The sequence below is a fragment of the Pararge aegeria genome, chromosome 8 (assembly GCF_905163445.1).
Source record: "Pararge aegeria chromosome 8, ilParAegt1.1, whole genome shotgun sequence".
In the NCBI taxonomy this organism is placed as follows: domain Eukaryota; kingdom Metazoa; phylum Arthropoda; class Insecta; order Lepidoptera; family Nymphalidae; genus Pararge; species Pararge aegeria.
This window is the reverse complement of record NC_053187.1, coordinates 13,122,210-13,145,551: the sequence shown is the minus strand read 5'-3', so window position 1 is coordinate 13,145,551 and position 23,342 is coordinate 13,122,210. Positions and strand designations below refer to the sequence as shown.

At 34.8% G+C, this 23,342-nt stretch overlaps 1 protein-coding gene across 1 annotated transcript; it reads right to left on the bottom strand.

The window, feature by feature from the left end:
- Positions 1-253: 253 nt before the first annotated feature.
- Positions 254-23,106, bottom strand: LOC120625809. Its single transcript, XM_039893030.1, has 6 exons — positions 22,911-23,106; positions 8,283-8,488; positions 5,634-5,769; positions 4,324-4,457; positions 1,390-1,594; positions 254-515 (listed from the first exon to the last, which is right to left on the bottom strand). Exons 1-6 carry the CDS (start codon positions 22,948-22,950, stop codon positions 421-423), a joined length of 816 nt encoding a protein of 271 aa, XP_039748964.1. The 5' UTR covers positions 22,951-23,106; the 3' UTR covers positions 254-420.
- Positions 23,107-23,342: the final 236 nt, after the last annotated feature.

Sequence of the window (23,342 nt, the reverse complement as noted above, 5' to 3'; positions counted from 1 at the left end):
CAATAGATATTTTGAGACTTTGGGAGAAACCATATTAACTATATATATACACTAAGTACATAATTTGCAAAACAATTGCAAAAGGGCCGTTTGCAGTGTGATGTTAAAATATTTATTTACGTATAAAAATTGACTGAATCCACATCAATATTTTTTTTTCTATTAATTATCTTAATCAAACCTCGTCTAATTAATTATACTTAAATTAATTACTTAAAAATATTTAAAAATGCCACTCCAATGATCAGTAGAAATAAAAATGAGGTTCACTTAATAAGATAATCTGAATAATACTTTAACATGGCACTTTTAAGAATGCCCTAAAGTAATATAACTATAAACGTACTAAAGCGATCGCCTTCCAAGCGAAGGATAGTCCAGAGTAACGATGCCTTTAAAAAGTAGAACAGAGACAATTTATCACGATCTCGATTGCAACAAAGAACTAAGAACTCGATGAACAGAAAGTGTTAATAAAATTACACTTAATGTAGATGTTGTACTCGAACTTCGCACTGAAACAAACAAGGTTGTTATTATTTCAGCTAATGGTAACAATTTTGACTATGAAATTATTATAGGCTCTTTAAAGAACTTCGTTGTTTCGTCTCTCTTTCAATTTTAATAAGTTTTGATATTAAAGTTGTAACAGAGGGTTAGACAAATTATTCTTGCTTCCAAGTTTTTAATGTGTTTTGCTTTTTAAGGTATAATTTAAGAATAACTTTGTATAAAGTTGTTGGTTAATCACAAATTGGGCTTTAGATAAGCTAATAAGAGATAACGATAGTCTGTGATTGTTGTTGAGTAATTCTGATAATATGATATTACGACATTAGGAGGTAACTGTAATGGGAGATCACGATTATCGAAGATTACGGTAATGTAAGGGTGTCGAAAGGTGCGTATACATTCCAAAACATGTACGCGTGACGTTGTGCTACGCATCAGTACTTTCATCAGTTAGACATCAACAAATAAATGTTAAAGCTCTTTGGTTTGCTGGGTGTCCTTTCTAATCGTCATGTCCTGTCATAGGTAAGTCTGTAGAACTTAGGGGTGCCCCGACATACTGATCTACAAATAGGGAAATACATAACGCTAAATCACAAAACTGTAGTACCAGCTTAGACTGCATCAGTAGATGACTTTGACAACACTACCTCTTTTCACTCTTTAAAAATTACAGAAATAAATATTATAATACTTACCGCCCTAAAAATGCCTGCTCTTTATCTGGTATCTGTCGCATTCCATTTCAAGTTACCGCTTGTTGTCGAAATCACCTAACGGTAATAACCGGAATGCTTCATTGCTTGGCAGCACGTCTTTGTCGGTAAGGTAATAAGTAACCACGTTTGCGCGGTAAATATACATAAAGAAACTCACCTAACAACATGGCCTCTTTACTGTCAGCAAGTTGGCCGTTACCAACAACCGCTTCGCTGCCTTCCCGCCACGCAGGGGCAACGCGTGCGGTACATCGTACTTGCATCGTACGACCGGCGGGCACTCTCAAACCAAGAGCCGAAGATAGCAGGCCGTGTGCGTGGTGTGCTATTGGGTATTCCACCAATAGCATTGGGTCTGTGACCTATGAATATAATTGTAATAAGTTCAGCTCACTTAAGACTGATATGAGTTCGTACATCCCGCAGACTTAAATGGCTCTATAAGAACCTTAAAACGTTATAAATGCACCTACTTAAGAATTGGAATCAAAAATAGTTCTATTCGATTAGGAAATTTTGCTTGTTACTGGAACCGAAAAAAGGAAGAAAAGGGCCGAACTAGTCCCGCCAATCAAAGGTTACGTTTTATTATTTGTTAAAAATGAATTGCCAGTTCTTCTATAATATTTTTATTCTTCTATAATAAGTTTAAATTCAGCTGATTTATATGCATTGTCATTTAAATCGGGTGAATTTAAACAATAAACCCCTGTTTTCTATGGGAAAGGAAGGAAATAAAACTTAAAACTGTCCCTGTGTACATATGGGTGTAACAAACTAAATATCAATCTATCAGAATAAACTTCAACTGGTCTATCAATATTTCTTACTTACTTAACTCTATCGAATACATTGACTGTAGGAGGTTAAAACGGGCCAATCGATCCCGGTAATACCGCGGGATTTATGTACCTATTGCGACATTTTTAGCTGAGCTCCCCTTTTAAATCATTCCTAAGTAGTCTTATCTTAAACTATGAGTACTTAGTGGTTTGCGGACGTATTTCAGTTTAAATTGGTTACAGCTGAAACCCATATGTGCTAAGCAATGTCTGCATGTTCATTTATCAGTAGCCTGTGTTCGACTCAACTGCTGAAATAAAACCTTTTTAATCCAAGAAAAAAAAGAACTCCTAAGGGATAAATTTATGTACATTTCAAGTTATTAGTCCGAGATCATAACATATTTTAACTCAGTTTCTGAGATGACAGTATAAGGTAGAGTGAGTGATGATATGATTAAAACCTTTTTATTATCCTTCAACCCCTTGCCGTCGCTAATGGAGATTTTAAATATTTTACGCATTTATACTTAATAAAAAAAAATATCGAACTTCAGAGTTAATAAGAACCAAAAGGTCGTAAGGGTTCAGCGAACAATAGAACTTTGGGGAAGATTATAGCCGTTATCAGATTGTTAATCAGAAAAGTATTGCAAACTTTATAAAGTCAAGAAAAAATTCTAAATTAGCTTCTCTACTTCGGAATATCCGAGTTCTTATAATATCGAAGCCTGTTCATCTCTCGAAGGAATATCTTAATTTCTGTTAAAGCAATATTATACTTACTTTTTGCTTTAAATTGGGGCATATTGTACATAGTGTATTTTGGTATATACAATACAAATATTATGTTTACTCTCTCATAGGTGGCCTATGGTAGGTCATTTTGAATGAAGAATTTTTGATTCGAAAAAAAAGCAACGAACAGCACTTTTCCGCTTTTGATATTGCTTACGTATTAATTATTATTCGGTTAATTCCTTCCAAGTGGTGGTAAAAAAAAACTATTTATAAATAAAGTGAATGCTGATTTACTAGTTTTTATTTAATTCTGAAATCTATAGATCGAAATACGTGCCAAATGCTTTACCGTTCCAGTACGATGCCGCGTAGAAACCGATTCATCATCATCATCCAATTTAAAATATTATTAATATCAATGCTTTATCCCTAAAGGGTTAGATCACCTTAAATATAATCATCACTCACAAACAATGACAACTTTTAGTGGTGTGTAATGTTTTTGTGCCTTGTTTTTTTTTAATATAATTTTATCAGTATTGTTGCTTACTGTAGTGAATTTGTTTGGGGCTTACTCATGTTACAGCCTACTACCGATCTCAAGCCGGTTATCTTACATTTGCATTTCAGTGTTAGGACCCTTGTCGACCCCACTCAACCGTATGTAATATATACTTTTAATGTTCCCAATTTTGCGATATGAAAGTCCCATTTTTTCTTCAGAATTTATACTACTTCTCTCTCATCTATCAAGTAAAATTGCTGTATAGCTCCGTTTGTTTATTCATGAATTTCGTCAATGGACGCCCAACAGGGATAAGAGAAACGATTGAATTAAATACGTCTATTCATAATGCAAATATTTTACTAACTTATATATTTTAAGGTAGGTAAAAATGTCTGTTTTCCTGTCTGTTAGGTTCATTCCGATTTTCTTTCGAACGCGTGGAGGTCAAGTTGCAGTTAATACAAAATACCCAGAAATGTAACCTAGAAAAAAGCAGCGATAGCCTAATGGTTAAAACTTAAACCCTCCTTACGTGGGGACCGAGTTCGATCCCCGGCCCGGACCTCTAACTTTTTGGAGCGTTGGCGTACTTAATTTAAGCAATAAAATATCACTTGTTTTGGTGGTGAAGTAAGGTAAACATCCTGAGTAAGCCTGAGCGTTCTGTACAATGTTCTGAAAGGCGTGTGGAGTCTACCAATCCGCACTTTCCAACGCGACGTGGAGACCGGAGGCGAGTGTAGTACGTTAGTATACACGGCACAGGTTTCCTCTCGGATTGATACGGGATTGTTTAACGGGGTATCATACCCCGTTAAACAATCCCTTTGTGTGTACCGCGAAAATTTAACTTTGCTAGTTCTTTCTAAAGCTTTATGGTTACATTCTTATTGTTGTGTGGTATGGATGTTTATTATATAATTTTATGCTTAGCATAAAAATAAATTCGATCATCCCTATAGATATGACCGATACTGTTTGATGGAAATTGGCTTATTTTCACATTCATGTTTTTGCTTGGGATATTTTCTTACTATTTCTTGTTACGGATTATCCTTACCTTTTCGCCATCGATATCCCAACTCAAAACCGCCGCGGGGTAGGAACGGCCTGAGGTGCAGTTAAGAAACAGAGAGTCCCCTCGTCTATTTTCTTGTTCGTTGCCCGTTATCCGCGGACCCTCTCGTGGTAAATCTAAATAAAAGAGACATCAGTTCTTAAAACTAATAAATATCATGGTATACAAACATATGGAACTGACGGGATTAGAAAACTAATATGTGCGAAAATCGAGGCCAAAATGCTTTGACCTAATTATTTGATCCCTGAAGATCTTACTTATACTATAAATGCAAAAGTATTTTTGTAAGAGGGAGCAAAAGAGCGCAAGATTAACGTGATTTTTTTTCGATAGTTTATGGATCTATGGAAAGCATAGTTTATATGGCAAGCTTAAGCGCATTTTAGTTTTAATCTCTTATTCTTATACGTTTTCGCATTTATAACATCAGTGGGGAAATAGAAATATATAGGAATACTACACAAGTACGACGTCAAAGGCATTTCTAGTTTCAAATTTGTTTATTTCATTTTATCTACACTCGGTCGTCTACGGTGACAACTAGTCCTGGGTGAATTATATTTCAAAAGCGCATATTTATAATGGCGCTGTTTAACTAAAATTCACCGTGATGTTGAAGGTTAAAATGCTAATTATTGAAAACTATCATTAGATTCAGAAGATTAACATCTCACTGTGAAACTTGCTCCGTCATGTGAAATAAGTGACGGTTTTTCAAAGTAACCTCAAAGAACCCACGTTTCTTGAAACCATACACCATTGCAACCATGCAAGAATTGCGTCTACGCGATACGCGTGCGTACATAAGTTTTTCCATTTAGTGCATAGTCATGATAAAAGTAAATTAGTAATTCCGTTTGTAAAAAAACTCGGTAAATTTCATTTGGCGGTTACCAATCAACATCCAACACACTAAACCTTTTAATGCCCCATTGCCAAAATAGGCCTCCTTTCTAATAAAAGAGATGCGGTTTGGCGGGCTTTTAAAATTATTGCCCCATGGCGAAAATAACCAGGATCGACAGCTGAACTCACTCTCCGAGGCAAGAGGGCACACCAACAATTTATTTGCTGATACTGAAAATTTCATTGACAAAAACTAATATTCACTCGACCGGGGCTTCGAACCTCGGATACGGAGTAGCATTCTAACCATTAGATCAACGAAGCAAAGAGGTAGTTATCAAGCTGTATGTGCACTTAGGCGGCGCTAGGTGTGGGCTCAAATCCCACCAGTTCAGAAATTTATAAATACATTTCTCAAATTATATATCGGTATGCTAACTTACATATAACTTCCATTCTGCCCTCTCCGGCGGCTGAAGCAAAGCTTGGCGCTTCCGCTGAAACTTCGCACCGATATAAACCTGTTGATTTGAGTGTCACCTGGTGTAGGGCAACTTTTCTGTCGTCCGATTTTGATATCTATTAGAAACATATCATGGATATAAAAAGAACATTCCGTTTTTAGAGATAGACCAAGTATTCAGGTTATATTGAGTAACCTTGAGAGTTGAGTAGTACTAGATTTTTCTCTGATGGAATTGGTTATGTACGAATATATTATTACCAGACAGGATAATTAGAAGTATATATACACTTTACTGTTATATTATAAGTGATGACGCGTATTTTAACTTAACAGATTTTCTCTTAGCATAGTGCAAGAGCAAAAAGCCTCGAGCCCATCTTGTTTCTAATTTGAAAAAAGCTCATATTTTGAATATCCCTCCCCAGCAGTTGGATATTAAACTGAAAGTGGGATACTGATGTTTCCCACTACAGGGTTTTAGAGTATAGACCAAAAACGGTACTCCAATCCAGGATGGTAGTAATTTTCCAATATGATCACAAGTTTTTAAAATATCCTGTATCGTCGGCTTAGCGTGCTCTCCGAGACAAGGGTCGGGTATAATGCACGGGTATAATGTTTTCGCCCAGCCCGGGACTCGAACCCAGGAGCTCATGATCCGTTAAACGTGCTTACTGGTACGAGAAACTAAAAAAAACTAAGTGGTTATAAAAAATATCAAGAAATAAAAGAGTACCTACTCATTAAAAATAAAGCACTTACTTTTTGTATTATAAATAATTGAAAACTTAAAATTACTTTATACTTAGTTATATTACCATTAGGGAATGAAGCGGCATTAAAAATTTTAACCAAGTTTGTAACTCTTTACATGACCTCTGGGAAGTGCTAGATGAATAACAATTTCATAGGTGGTAGGCGACAAGTGTAGAGTTACCTAAGAGCAAATGCGAGCAATTGGTCGTGTCAGGCGTACCAATGTCTGATGCGATTGGTCGTGTACTACCGATGGTCGATGTAGCCAATCCAGGGGGAAATATGGCTAGGCACAGTTGTACAGCATTCGACAAGACGAAATTGGCGTAGTTACGAAGCAAAGTCGAAAGACGGTGAATAGGTGTGCACTAAAGGTGCTTATAATTATTTTAGTAGCTACCTACAATACTCTAGTGGATGATATGAGTCGCATCGCACACTACCCTTTTTCGTCTCATCATATCAACCTGTTACCGGCCCACTGCAGCGTACGGGTTTCCTCCCACAATGAGAATTGTGTAGGCCTTAGTAGTAGACCACGCTGGCCCAGTACGGATTGACGGACTCCACTCGCGTTTGAGAATATTATTGGTATACTAAACTAAGGTAAACATAACTATGCAAACTTTCTCCCGATATTTTCCTTCAACGTCGAAGCAAGCGACATTTTAATTGCTTATGACTCACATATTTTAGTAATAAATCAATCAATATTTATCTTCCGAAACCTATAATGTTCCCTAAGTAAACCCATAATTTTTTTACGACCTCCCTGGTGAAAGTAATTTAAGTAGGATTGTTAATCGAACGCGGGATGGGTTCGATTCCCGGCAGAGGCAGTTTGGGAATTTATAATTACCGAATTTTCTCTGGTCTGGTCTGGTGGGTGGCATTGGCCGTGGCTAGTTACCACCCAATCGACAAAGACGTGCCGCTAAGCCATTTAGTGAGTTCCGGTGCGATGTTGCGTAGAAACCGATTAAGAATATGACTACCATATTCCCTAACAGGTTAGCCCTCTGACATCGGAGACTGCGTCATTATTTACTGCCAGATGAAATTGCAGGCAAGGGTTAACTTGTATTTAAAAATAAAAAGTAATTTTGCAAAGAAACATACGTTTTAAGTCAAGAGAATAGGGTAAAAGATGCCAATTTCTATGCTACAATGTCCCACCTAACGGTATGTATGATGAAACATGAGCATTGTTGCACTCAAGCGCTGGCTTTATTTTTCATTTCACAATAAGTTAGCTCTGATTACAATCTTAACTGGTCGTAAGCGATAATGCAGTTAAGATAGTAGTGGGCTAACATTAGGAATAAATCAGTTACATTAAACCCCATATCCCTAAACGGTTTCTACGCAGCATCGTACCGGAACTCTAAAATCACATGTAGGCACGTCTTTGTTGGTTTTTAATTTGAAATTTATCACTGCCAGTATAATTTAACATGAAATGAGTTATATAAGCATCTGAACATAGTATTATACCTAGGCCATAAAATCCTTGAATAGATGGTAGCTGTTTGACTAGAAGACTTCCAGAAGTTCTTAAATTAAATCGGGTCGGTCGGGTATTAAGTCTTTGTTTCGCTTGAACGGTTTCAAAATAGAGTTCATGGAAGACTTCTATAATTAAATTACAACAGCAATGACTAGAAAATTTCCAATATTTATTACAGTACGATCACAAAAGGGACCCTCGAAGAAATCAGACTACCAATTCAGTACCCAACAATGCATGGATTTTCAGTTCATTAAGCAGGAAATCGGCCTCACAAAGCATACTCATCGGTGAAAATTCAATTGACCTTCTTAATTGGCAAAATATTCTTTAGTAAAATGTTTCAAAGGTAATGATACTTACATCCACTTTGACTCCTTCGAGTTTGTAAGCGTGTTTAGGAGGGTCGTATTTCGGCATGAATCGATAAAACTCTTCATTATCTCTGTACCATTTCACTGAGTAGAGATTGTAGTCGCCAAGCTCGTAATTACACTCCAGTTGGGCGGGTTGACCTCTCACCCGATATGAGGGGACCGTTACATGAACTATCCTTAGTAAAAGGGACTCTGTAACAAGAAAATTTATCTTTTTAAGTTTATTTAGAGATATACTTGTAGGGTTGTTGATCTTGGATATCGTATATTGGTGTTTACTCATCAATCATCATGCTCGGCCTCTTAGTGTTCTTAGGCAAAAGCGTTCTCTCAAGGCCCAAGACTCAGACTTAATCTCACAACACTGCTCCAATAAGATTTGGTGGACATCGAAAATTTTAAATCACGTAAATTTTAATTCGAAATTTCTTTATTCATATTGGCTTATACAAACAACTGTCAAGGCTTCTCAAATTTCTAAAACATTGTTAAAAAATGATACATTGATAAATTTAAAACTAAGACTAGGAAGGTTTCAAACGCGCCCTACTCTAAGAAGAAGTCCATAACAAACTTAGTCTTTTTTAAATAAGCTCTTCTGTTTACGTTTGTAAAGTATTCAGGAAAACGGCTTTAATTGCTCTCCGAGACACGGAATTCGGATAGACACTGCCAATTTCCTTACTAAAAACGTATACCAGCTAACTGCACTAGGCCGTTCCGGGAAATTACAAATAGGACCTTGTTGAACATCCTTGCTTATATACAAAGGTGGAATTATTTTTTGTACCAATAATGACAGCAGCGTTTTAGGACCATATTATTAATTTACCACCTAGGTAATAACAGGTTGAAATGAAATAAATGAATAAATATACTACGACAATACACACATTGCTATCTAGCCCTAAAGTAAGCGTAGCTTGTGTTATGGGTACTAAGATGAGTGATGAATGATTTTATGAATAATATACATAAATACTTACAAAATACAGATAAATACCCAGACACTGAAAAACATTCATGTTCATCACAGAAATATTTTCCAGCTGTGGGGATCGAACCTACGGCCTTGGACTCATGAAGTACGAGTAGGGTCGATCCGACTGCGCCGATCGGCCGTCAAATTAAATGAATTATATATTTAATTTTTGGACAAGGGTTCTCAAATATCGGTCTATCTTTGCTTAAGGTAAAACTTGATAACTTGTTCTTAGCCCGATAACAGTTTATTAATACGGGGCTTAAAAAAATGTGTTTTCGTGATTCGTTTTTGTGATCATGTGACCGTACACTTTGTCAATGTCACGTGGTTGCGGTAATTTGTCTTTGTTTGGGGTTTAGTAAATAATGAGATAAAATCAATTACTTCAATTGATAGATTAACGTATACTTCAGGAAGAGTTCGTTTATCTATAAGCTTTTAAGATAAAGTTTTTTGGTGTTTGATTATAAACTACTGTACTGAATTTGACGAATTAAAAACATATTTTATCTTGGACATGATAATTTTAAAATCATTTTTTTTTATTTCTCTTTTTGGAAACGGAAATAGGATACTCTCTAGCCTGGAAAAACCCGAAATAAACACGAGCAAAATTTTTCGAGCATCAGATCTATACATTTACTTCGTCACGCATACAGCTCTACATCAGATGCTACGCGGCTACAAGCTTGCTACGGCGCTACATCGAGAAAGTGGCATTCCTCGTTGATGACAGTGACTTTTATGCCTTTTAAGATCATTTTAAACTGATAAATTAAATTAAATGACTAAACAAGGTAATATAAATATCTTTCTATTTATTTATTTGCAAGCGTAAGGAACGACACAAGATCTCAAAGACCGAGCCTTTGAGCCTCATATTTATATATATATAAGGATAGAAAGTTCCTATGAATGTCCTATACAGATAAACACGGAATAATATTCACGTTCGTCACACAAACATTTTCTAGTTGTGAGAATCGAACACACAGCCTTGGACTCAGAAAGCAGGTTCTTCCTATTGCGCCAATCGGCTACCAATCTGCTTGGTCCGTCTATTATTTATTACTATAAAAAAACTTTTTGAACTTATCCATCCATGACTTCAATCTAACCGTGTCATTTCCAACATATATTTAACGAATTAACGATATTCAAAAAAATTAAATATAGAACATTTATACTAAAATAAAGAAAAATATGTTTGACGAGGCAATCATCATCATTCATCATCACCACCAACCCATTACCGGCCCACTACAGGGCACGGGTCGCCTCTCAATATGAGTAGGGTTTAAGCCGTATTTCATCTTGCTGGGCTACGGGCGGATTGGTACTTCATACGCCCTTGAGAACCAAGTTTCGTCACAATGTTTTCCTACATCGTTGCAGTATGTGATATTTAATGGTTAAATTTAAAAAAGCTTTGAGTAATTCAAAATGACTGTGCTTTGATCCAACATTTATTATCATACTTAATTACATAACACACACATAATTACAGTAAACGAATGAGAGAAAATAAACCAACAATAAATAAATAAATTTTCTGCAGCGCGGGTTCCCGATTTCTTTGCCATTCCGAGAACAAGGACGGCTTCCTTCTGGGCTTAGACCCAGCACCAATACCATCATTTGCACTTTAAATGAGGACTTTTAAAATCCGTTTGTCAAGTATTGGTCTTGCGTGCACCGGTGCGAAAACCATAATTTTAGGTTTTAAGATATTTTTTTTTTACCACTTACACATATTAGATTTATTTATTATTATTGTACTTCAAAACAAATCTTTTCTATGGGACTATTGCCTGAAAATAAAGAATTATTATTATTATAAACATAGTCCAATAGCGTCAGACATCGTCCAGAATAGCTCAATTATTATTTTTATTAAACTCTTTATTTATATACCACATTAACATATACAAAATATAATAGAAAAAGAATCATAAAGAAAGAAGTATAATACAAAAGGCGGCCTTATCGGTAAATAGCGATCTCTGCCAGGCAACCTCTAAATAAGAAAAAAAAAGAAGAGGAGACTCGACTGCTGGTGGTTAAAATTTTTAAAATACATACATGCGAATAACTGCATACTAATACATAAACTAGTGTACACAAATAGTAATAAAAATTAACTAATATATATAATAACAACACTTACATATTTAATTACTTCAACATACAATAAATGAGTAAGTATATAAATGCTGTTAATAGTCGTCGACAATATAATGGGCCTTAACTGCTTTTTTAAATATCGTTTGTGATTTGGATCGTCGTAACTCATTGGAAGCGCATTAAATGTTAATTCATTAAACATATTTGATTTATTCCAAACCTCTTGGTGGTTTCAAATAATTCAGCAGTATAAGAAAATTAAACATTCAATAAAAACGGTCTTAAAAGCTTGGATATTATAACTTTTAAAATCGCTTGAAGTTTCACAGATAAGCGGCCAAATTATCGGAAAAACTGGCGTTGGGGACAAATCTACATGAAAGTGCAAAACTGGCAAACTTTTTGTAAGATAAGCCAAACCGAACTTCAAGGGGAATAGTTGGGATGGTGATTGCATAACTTTGCTATAATTAGCACAGCTGACGTAGCTAGTTAGGTACCTAACTTCATCGATTTCCAAACTTATTCGTTGAAGTTCGAGTTCATTAACTTGTACGAATACCGCGCTTCCTATATAATGTTCCACATATACTCGTACTCTTGTTAAATAGGTACTCGTGTTAAAGATAAATTTTATATAGTTTGTAGATTCTTTGTTTTTCACGTTACAAGATTAATCTCAGCCAAATTATTATTAATTATTTAAAAATAAACAATTTTTTCCTGTATCATATGCCAAAAATTAAGTTGATATAATATTATAATTCCCATTAGTAAACACATTATATAATTACAAACTAACATTAATTTTGACCAAAAATATAAGCAGTCTGTCTAACTGTTCGCTTTAGGGCATGGAACCCAAAATGCTGGCGCTATTGCCCCCTTTAATTGCTAAACTTAGTCGTTTATAGATTGACCAAACAATTTTTTTGAAGAAGAAGACAACCTTTCTTCATCCAACCTCCATCATCAAAATCACAAAGATCAACCCACTGTCGGCTAACTATAGGGTACGTTGGGTCTCCTCTCAGAACGAGGAGGGTTTTTACTGTAGTCCAACCACAGTGGCCAAGTGAGGATTGGTGGACTTTTCAAACCTTTAAAAACGTTATGGAGAACTCTCAGGCAAACAGGTTTCCCGACAATGGTTTCTTTCGACGTCAAAGCAAGTGATATTTTTAATTTCCTTTATTAGAGACACAAAAACTACGAAAAGTTTCACGTGCGTTCCGAGGAGCGAATTCGGTCACCAAACAAGGTAAGTCAAAGCTCTAATCACTGCTTTTTAAAGGGACCTTATACATAAAGAATATTCATAAATTTCGTTTCAATATGCTTCCAAAGGTAAGGAAAATATACCGAATAAATAAATAAGAGAAATAAGGAAATATTAAGATGTCGCATCCATGAAAAATTACCCCAGTTCCCAGGCCTATGACAAAATGGGTTGCTGGTAAATATTTATATGACCTGTTATTTCCCCTGAGCAAGAACTTTGGACCCAACAGTTTTTATGATAAAGATTGACAAGAGTACGTTGATACTTCTGGCTTATTCTGGATTAGCAAGGAAAGCCTACGGAAACCATTTTACTTTTTCTATGTATGTATAACTATAAAAAGTTAAGCCTGGATTGACTGACTAGAAATTTTTAGCACCCTAGGCATACATAGAAATATTTTTGTTTAGATTGTTCCCCTTAAAATAACAGAGGAAGGAAGTCCGTATGAAAGTCTATGAAAAATTAGCTACCGAAAGTTTATCAAGGGGTTAAAAGTTTGTAGAAAAGTACTTCAAGTTATCCATGAATTTGATCCTACAGTTAGACCTTTAAATGAAATTTAAACATACATTTGTTACTCATCATGACTAGTTTTTATTGGAGAGTGATAAGAAGGCAGATGAGGTGGGGAGCCATGGTATAGAGATTAGGCTAAGGCACAATATTTGATAGGCTATGGTAAATAACTTTGACTATTTCTATCGGTAACGATCTTTATTCGTCGGAAAACCAACGTCACTTACAAATCCAGTTTCCGAAATAGGTCACCATTGCTTAACCTGTACTGAAATTGATTGTTTCAAGATAATTTTTTGTATTCATTAATGACGTACCGAGCAGATGTCCGACCTGATGGAAAACCATTGCCTTTAAACAGACCAACAGACTTGCAAGGAACAAGTGCTGCTTTTACAACTCGAATGTGTCTGCTATTACAAAGCTCAGTGGCAAAATTAGGAATGACGGTAGTTCCTGGCACTGCCGCAAAAAGCAGTGCTACTCTTGCATCTTATTTTACTCCGACCTAGCCCTTAGCAAACTCAAAGGTAGATGGCGGTAAGAGCATGTCAGTTTCAAAATATTCTACGCGGTTTCTACGCGGCAACGCATCGAAACGTTAAATCACTTCTACTTCTTTTTCTTATTCTCACTGGGCCGTTGTCCACCCGTGAAATATCCGCTTGTTATACGTTGAACTTTTCCCCGCTGTGCTGCTACTCCAGCATCCAAGCTCGGCCTAGCGGGCCGGCCAGGTTGCTGAGGACGTCCGGAATTGTGGCTGGGATTTTGTGTTGATTTGCTACGCCCGTGCAGTCCTGCATCGCAGTAAGCGGTACGTCACTAGCAAAAGCACCCACTAGACTAAACTAGAGAAAATTCAAAAATTATAAATTCCAAAATTGCCCCTCCTGGATATTGAACCTAGAAGCTCCCACTAATCAGACCACAGCGCCTAACAATTCATCAGGGAGGATGCAACTGCTGTTGCAACTATGCTACAATACCAGCACCATTTTATTCATATGCTATTTTTTAAATGATATACAAATTCAGAAAAATGGTGCTCGTTTCCCATCGTCCCGAAAACACGAAAACAGGCAATAATACATATAATAGTCATGACAAATGAGCCCAGTTTCGGAGCTTATGACGGGACGATCTGCTGGCAAATATTTCCATTCTACGTTATTTCCCCTGAGGTATGACTGGGACGGACCCAACAGTCATTTAAAGTGAGTAAACACGGGCAAGAAAGCCGAGTGAGTAGTGACTCATAATAAATTTAATGTCTTGAAGACGTGAACAACTCAGATGTATTGTTTATACTTGTATTATAACAGACTACGGAGCTATTATTTTGCATTAACTACCTACATTGATATCACAATACATTTTTTTGTATGGAATTTTGGCATCAAAAGTGCCAAATACAACGTGTAACCGAATAACGAAATACTGTCATAAGAATGTTCACTTATAATACCACAAGAGCTTCAAAATTATCGGGTATTTCCCGATAGGTTCGTTGCAAACAAATGAAGGATTCACATTCAGGATTCAGACACTTTATTTGTTTGCAGGGAACCTTGAGGGAAATGCCAGATAATGTTGAAGCTCGTGTGGTATTCGGGGGATTATTTTTCCGTCCCAAATGTCGGCCAATAGAATTGCACCATGAGACGAAATGTACAGTTAACAAATAAGAATTTCATAATGAATAAATATAGCAAAATATATATAGCAACTACCAGAGAAAATTTTCAAAAAATTATCAGTATAATACCATGTAGGTTGTACCACGTGACGTCGAATGGTGCAATTCTATTGGTCGATATTTGGGTCGGAAAAATAATCATAACAAATCACCTTGTAAAAATATTAAATCGAAAGAAGCATAATTAATTTTCCATACAAACTAATTCAACAAATTCTAAGTGTTTACGTATGACAAGCTTGTTGAAGATAAAACACCGGCACGCGCATCTACGCTACGTGACGCGTACCTAATAAAGTGACACTTAATTTTAATTTAGCATGTGATGTTAGGGCTGTACCTATCTGATTTCCTTCGGTAAAAACTATATCGTTTCGGTTTCACGGATAAGTCTTAGAGACAGTATATAATGTACCTCTAAAGCATTTGAATTAATATATCGCTTTTCATTTACACGTTGTAAGCGTATTATTTGATAAAAATATTTGACTTTGAATCTAACAATAAATTAATATATACATAATAAATAATAAAAAAAAATATTTTTTTTTCTTCAGATTTTATATCAAACCTAACTTGCCCTTTTGCAGAAAGTATTTTACACAAATTATTTTTTCGTGGACAATGAATTTGTATTCATTCATTAATTTTTTCTCTATTCCACAAACTTTTATAGTTGTTATTGAAAATACGTACATTTTGCAAATACAGGGTGTATTTATATATGTATTGCTTAAAAATCTATAACTTTTTTAAAGATGAGGATATAATTACGCCATCAAATCTACAGTTAATTCAATTTTATTTTGAGGAATTAAATCTGTTACAATATCCAAACGAAAACAGCAGTAAATTTCATGATTTATTTAATAGGGCAACCACAACAAACTCAACCAGGTATAATATATATATATATATTTTTAATACTCCTGGAAACTTTAGTTTTCCTGGGATAACGAGTTCCGTTGCCTTTCTCCAGGATGCAAGTTATCTATGAAGTTGTGCAAATCTAACAACGACAGTTATTTCCCCCGGGAACGTTAATCATATATAAAATTATCTGGTCTGGTTATATAAAAGTATATCGATCTAATGTCCATCTTCAGGATGCAATTTTTGTGTGAAAGTTTTTCTGCAAATCAATAAACTTACTTTTACGTCTTTATTGTGTGAGATTTTCAGGAATTCTAAAACAATTAATTAAAGCGGTGATAGCCTAGTGGGTAGGACTTAAACTTAACTTTCGGGGGTCCGAGTTCGAATTTCAGCACGCACCTTTAACTTTTCTAAGTTTATGCAATTTAACCAAATAAAACATCACTTGCTTCAACGTTGAAGGAAAACATCGTGAGAGTTCTCCACAATGTTTTCAGAGGGATGGAGAGTTCAAAAATCTACACTAGGCCAGCGTGGTGGACGACTGTCTTAACCCCTTCTCACTGTGGGAGGAGACCCGTGCCCTGCAGCGAGCCGGTAATGGGTTTATATGATGATAAAAATGATGGTTATAAAACAAATTGATCAAAACCTGTTCTGATTACCTGTAAAGATTTAACCGTGCATTTGATCGATTGATACGTTGACGTTGCAAGGCCAGGTTGATGGATAAAGACTCGATAGAAATATGCAACCATTCATTATCCCATAAATTTTTTTTTAATGCTTCCACAACGCCGTTCCAACCTGCAAAAGACTCGCTTGGAAACCGGTGCGATATATGATCTAAAACTATATATAACAGCCATTAAACAATCTTTTCTAAAATTGCATTTAAAATATTACGAAATAATTTGTGTTTGAGCTCAAACAGCTACTTTTAATTACAGATAGGTACTCGTACTATAAAAACAAACCCTCCAAAGCTTCCATCATAATTGAAACTTTCAGCATGAACCACTTTTAATATTCAAAATGCATACTTCGATTTCTTACGTAAGCTCCTCGTCTACTCCTTGAGTCACGATACCTGTCCGTAACTACAGTTTTATGATACCTGCCAAGTATTTTTATCCGTTGCTCTAGTAAGTCTTTGTCACAAAATGACCTAGATTAAGGTACCTAGCCCGTTTCTATACCTATTCATTATTTTCATCATCAGCCTACTGACGTCCAACTGCTGGGCACTGGCCTCTTTTTTTAATAGGAGAGAGAGGGTTTTAGAGCATCAACCCACCACACTGATGTTAGGGGGGTTGGTGGGTCTATTAAAATAAGCAAAATAAACATATTATTTCAAATAGTTCGAGGATGCATTAAACAATACTTTTTTTAATATGATTGCTGTTTATCCGTTAGTAAATCAATTACAGAACTGTTTCATACACGGTAATGGCCTAGTTGGCGATGAAAGCAATGCTCCTTGTTTCTCTTTAAGGTCTACAAGACGATCAAACCTTTTGATGTTGGTTTGAAGACTTGTCATTCTATCAATTCGTTGCAGATGTTCGTTTCCTTTTGGTGCTTTGTTCTTCAATCGATTCTTTGGATACAGTTACCAGAAACATGATCAAGTAATAAATAAACATCACTAATAGCAGGTAATTACTGTCTATTTTTACATACCTGTCTATGTAAACAATCTTTGGTTTACTTTTTAGTGTAATGTTCATTTTAAATTGTTAAGAAAATTATAAAAGCACATTTACATAAAAGAAATTCTGTTTTTATTTTGTTTGTTTCTATTTATTTTATGACACTTGTTTGACAAAAAGTAATAAAAATATTGTTTAGATTATAAGATTAGTTAGAAAAATAGAGTGTACACAACGTGTAAATGAAAACCGTAATAATACTTCGCAGGCTTATGAGGTACATTATGTAATGTCTCCGAGACTTATCTGTCAAACCGAAAACCTAATAGTTTTTAGTAAACAACTGCCATAGTTTTTACTAAAATAAATCAGATAAAGCCCTAACATCACATTCAAACTTAAAATCATGAGACTCCTGTCACTTCGTCAGGTACGCGTCGCGTAGCGTTGGTACTTTGCGCATATCGGTCTTTTATCTTTGATACGGTTGTCAACACCTAAAATAATTTGAATTCTTTTTTATAAAAAATAAATATGTTTTTTAAGTAATATGTTTACAAGGTGATTGGTTATGAAATATACTTATGCATCCTTCAATATTTTTGCGTAATTCCGTTACACGTTGTATGTTGCCCTTAGACTACAATACTTACCCACTGCAAGGCTGAACAGTGCTTGCTTGAACGTAACGTAGGCATTAACTTCTGAAGCAACCAATACAATAACTTTACAGAAAACATGTTTCTAACATCGAAGCTTTCGAAGCCTAAATTTAAACCTTAAAAAAAACTTTACCTAAATTTTTTACGCACCTGTCAAACTAACAGAGTAAATAATGAGCACCGGCAGTCGGCACCAATGTCGTACCGAAGGTATTTTAAAAAAATTAACATTTTCTTAATATGAATGTATCATAAACGTATCGTCACTAAATATGGACAACTGAAATACTAAGTGAGCTAATGTATTGTGGAGACTTCAATGGAACCGCCACTCTAATTACCGATGAAAAGAACGAATGAACAGGAACATGAAATAACATGTTTTTTTTTATGACAAGATGCCGCCCAAATTGTTGTACACGTCTTCAAGAGACTAATAATAATTTCGCGTTCGGCTTTGTTTTTAGGTAAGAATTTGTGTTAACTATTAATTGGCAATTTAAGGAACTATACTAATTATTAATCAAAGTCCCAAGAAAGAGTCTTTGAAAGTACTACCTATAAATAGGCCAAATTTAATTAAAATTGACATTGGCTTCTCTTCTGAAAGGTTATCAAATTCTGTTGTCTTGCTATAAACGATGTGTTAAATTTAAGCCAATTACATAATGTCACACTATACCTTGGCATTTTTTATAGCTTTATCGTGAATAATTCTTATATCCTATTAATGGTTTAACTTCTATATTAAAATATTGAGGTTGATTGGTATGCCTTAACGTACTTTTCACGACTTTACTTGGCATACTTTTATAACGAATATTTTAAAAGACATTTCTTTGAAAGTATTCATCGTCAAATTTGATGTCAAAGGTTAAATTATGAAACGAAACGTAAAAGCTAATTTTTATTCAGTGTCCCATTTCACGTTTTAAATCTTGATTTAAGACTTAAAAAAGGTTATCAATTTGACTAGACTTTTTTTGTATATTTTTTACGAAATTACTCCGCCAATTACACAAGGATTTTGATTTTTTTTTTTTATTTGGTATGTTATAGCTCAAAGGTATTCTGGAAAAATAGAAGGAACTTTTCAGATATTACCAGTATTTTATCATGTAACTTGAGCATTTTCTTTCGAAAGTTACCTAGTTGCGCTTCGATTATGGTATAAAGTGTGTAAGCAATTTATGATCGTCACAATGAAGGAGCTGATGGTGAAGTGCCGGGAGAACTCCTCAACCACAACCCCTGCTTCGGGAAAAGCAATATTATGTAGGTTATGAGCAGTTGACATTTAGCTAATATAAGTTAGATTTGATTGCAAACCTGCCCACTCAAAATCGTAAAAAGTTTTTTTTTTTACAAGAATAGAACCGACTTTGTAAAACAACTATAAAGCAAGAAATAAATATTTTCTACTACATTTTTAAGTCGGTGCCAAGTAAAATTCAGAAAATTACTACATATTTCTCGTTTCTGCGTTCAAAGTTATTAAAGGGTAAATAACTAAATCGGCAAAATCACAAAACGGTTCTTTGATCGATCTGTTTGAAATCTACTACATTGATAGCTTATAATATATTTACTATCTTGCATGCAGACTTCTTCATCAAAAACAAATATTCCAAGTAATACAGGCAGTTTTGAGAATGCATTATATGTGTATCCTCGAAAGGGTTCAGATTTTGATAATACAGTAAAAGAAAATAAAATTACTCTTCAACTACTACATTCCGAGCCTTATCCGCTATATAGGTTTTGATAAAATTTGAAAACCTGTACCTACCTATCTGACAAATGCAATTAAACAATCTTTTGAAATAAATTTCAACTGACTACTATGTTAATCCTTAAATCACATGACTCTCAGACCCAATCATCTAGATCATCCATAGATTGGATAGAAGCAGGCGTTACTTTGCGAAAATGCATGATATATTATCAAAATTAAGCTTAATTTTCTATACTCCACGAAAAGCAGGAGAATCTGTGTGGTGTAATCTATAATTTCTGCAATCCTTGTACTCCACACCAATATATATCTTCGGCAATATACCCTCTACGCACGTTTCGCTCCAAAACCGGAGCATCCTCAGGAGATGTTGACTTTACAATGAATAATTGTTAAGTCAACAGGAGACTTAACAATTATTCATTGTAACATTCAATTATTCACAGATTCTTCTGCTTTTCGCGGAGTATAGCAAATTAAGCTTAATTTTGATAATCATCCATAGATTTAATTTGAATATGAGAGAATTCTGAAAAAGATCATGAACAGAAATACAGTATAAACAAAGTACAAAACAGAGCTATAAAACCTGCCGGTTTTCATGGAATTCCGTCATCAAATACTAGGTTCTGTGGAGCAACAAGTCAAATCATTTACTTATCTGTAGGAAAAGTGCTTGTCTATTGTTACAGTAATTATATAAAATGGGTAAATAACTTTTAATAAGTATAAATTCTATTTTATTAAATTGATTAGAATTTTTTGCAAATACGCTTATAATTATTATTTAATTAATAAATAGTTTCGAGAAACAATTAAAATTATATTTGATTAATAACCAATGTTCATGACAAATACGGGCGCATTTTCGATACACTTCAGTCCTACATGGAGTCGAACGATGCAGAGATACCTCACGGTGTCTTAGTCGTTTATCACTATACAATTGCAGGATGATGCTCAAAAAGCCTTGAGTCCCCGGTGAGTGCTTAAAATTTTTGCGGTTCTTGCTCTTGGAGCATTGATTTTGAATTTTACCTACTATTTGAAACCTTTTATCACGTAAACATTTCCAATCGCAAATGCCCGTCCAGTGGGCCTACTCCCCCTTTGTCTAATATAATAACTTTATAATTTTCTAACTAGACTGATAGTGTAACCTATCCAGTAGAAAAAGAATGATTTAAATCTGTTAATAATTAACGGATTTATGGTGTAAAATTGTCAAACACTTACGTCCCCTATGCTAAAGGAACTGAGCTAAATTTCGGGATAAAAAGTATCCTATATTAAGATATAGGATACTTTTTATTGAAACTTATTTGAAACGAGGTAAGCCTCGTTGTATAAACTCTAATCGTGTGAAGTTTCAGCGTGATAAAATAAATAAATTCATTCAGTAGTTTCAGCGTGATGCGCGGCCCAGATACATTACAGTTTTGGGTTCAGAATCGATTACAGAGTGCCCTCTAAAAAAAATTTGAAATTGTATGTTCAGAATTTGACCCGTTAGTTTTATTATAAGCACAGAGATAGATTGCAAGACAAAAGAAAGCAAATTAAGTATAAAATCTCCAGATAGTTTAAATATACCACCGCTAAACAAATAGACCAGACTATGACGTTAATAGAATTCCATGAAGGCTGTTTAGTAGAGGTTAAAATGGAATATAAATTTTTGGTTAGTAACTTATTACCGACTCACGGATCAGAAATAACTGCCACTAATAAAACGGTCGAAGCTATAGATAACTGTACGTATGATACTTTATGTATATACATTTTAGTTTTTTCTTTGTATTTCCTTATTTACTTTAACAGTTCACTGCTCGACTCCTACGACAACTACATGTAGAGGTGGGCTGATGATAACTGTATTCTGAGCTTTTTAATAAGAAGTCTCATCCCAAAGAGGATAGATTTGTCAAAACTAAAGTCTGGTGATAAAGTCTATTTAAAAACACTTGTTATTGTGATTGATGTTTTTTTTATTGTTGCACAATATACCCACACTGCACCAAAACGAGTTGGCAGGCTAAACATTCATAATGTTTGGGAAAACTCTTAATTATGTTACATAGCCGACTGGACATGTCAGCACAGAATATACATATACCACAAAAGACACCGGGAGGTATCTTTGCATCGTTCGAGTCCATGTAGGACTGAAGTGTGTCGATAATGCAGTCGTATTTATATCAAAATACCCACCAACTCAATGTCATGAAACAATTAACGAATCAATAATTATTAGGGTATTTTTAAAATCCTAATCAATTTAATAAAATATCTGGCAAATATGAATTTATACTTAGGCTATTTACCCACTTTATAAAATTACTGTAACACTCGCTTTGGGACAGCCACGAAATATAACTATTTAATATCAACGACGACTTACCACTCAATACTAGGGGTTTTTCTCATTCATTAGTGTGAACTTAAATATTTTGATTAATCTACCGAATATTATCATTGCCTTAGTCGACTCTAGTCTTATTCTACCAACAAGAATACAAGGCAGTTTTAAGTAAACTAAAGTCTTACGTCTTGCATCCAAAGATTTGAAACAATGACTTATATAAACAATAGCGTTTTCCGAGCAAAATCAAATATAAATTGGCTACCAAACAAACACTGTACTCGTAAACCATAGGTTAATTTTGAGGATTTCATAAAATTTGCCTGTCTCTCTCGGTGGGACATAGTCACAAGCTCACTTCTCACCAGATAAAAAAATAGTTTAGCTGACTGTTTTGTATAAAAGTGATGAAGGTAATAAAAGTGATTAAGAGTAAAGTAAGAACATTCTTTAAGTTTTTATTGTTCCTGACACGAACTCAATTACTCTGTCTATCCTCCTTGAAGGTTAATGAAATATAACTCCTTTAAAATCTTTGCAAAATGTCTTGAATTTAAAATTAAGAAGTATAATGTTTAAAGTAGAAACAAATTAGGAAAACTTTTGACTGGCGCCCAATTTGACTGAAAACAATGACGTAAAATATACATTCGTGGAAAAATATTTAGACGTAAAACTTAGATTAAAATTAGTTACGAAAGAACACAATAAATACCTTTTATAAATAAACTGAAAACTGCCAGTAAAACAAACATGTTCTTCAATGTAATCCAAATCGTCTCATCACATATCACAATTTTTCCTTTTACCGTTATGTAGAGGCAATTTTCTCTCACATTTCACATTTAATAATTAAATAAACACGTCAATAGTACGCAACATGAAAATTTCGGGAACGTGCCGTGCACGCGTCTCCAATGACGGTTGTTTCTCGACTGAGCGGCCGCGCCAGGCAGTAATCGCGACCGCTCGCCCCGCACCCTGTCGGGGTCACAAATACCCTGTTACAGTTGTGTGTGTTGATACAGTTTATTGTTTGACCTAACTGCGCGTCTGTACCTACAATGTTGCTTTTCCTTTTTATTCTAACAACATGCTCACTATCATCGCATGGAGTAGGTACTATTTACTATATCTATACTTATAA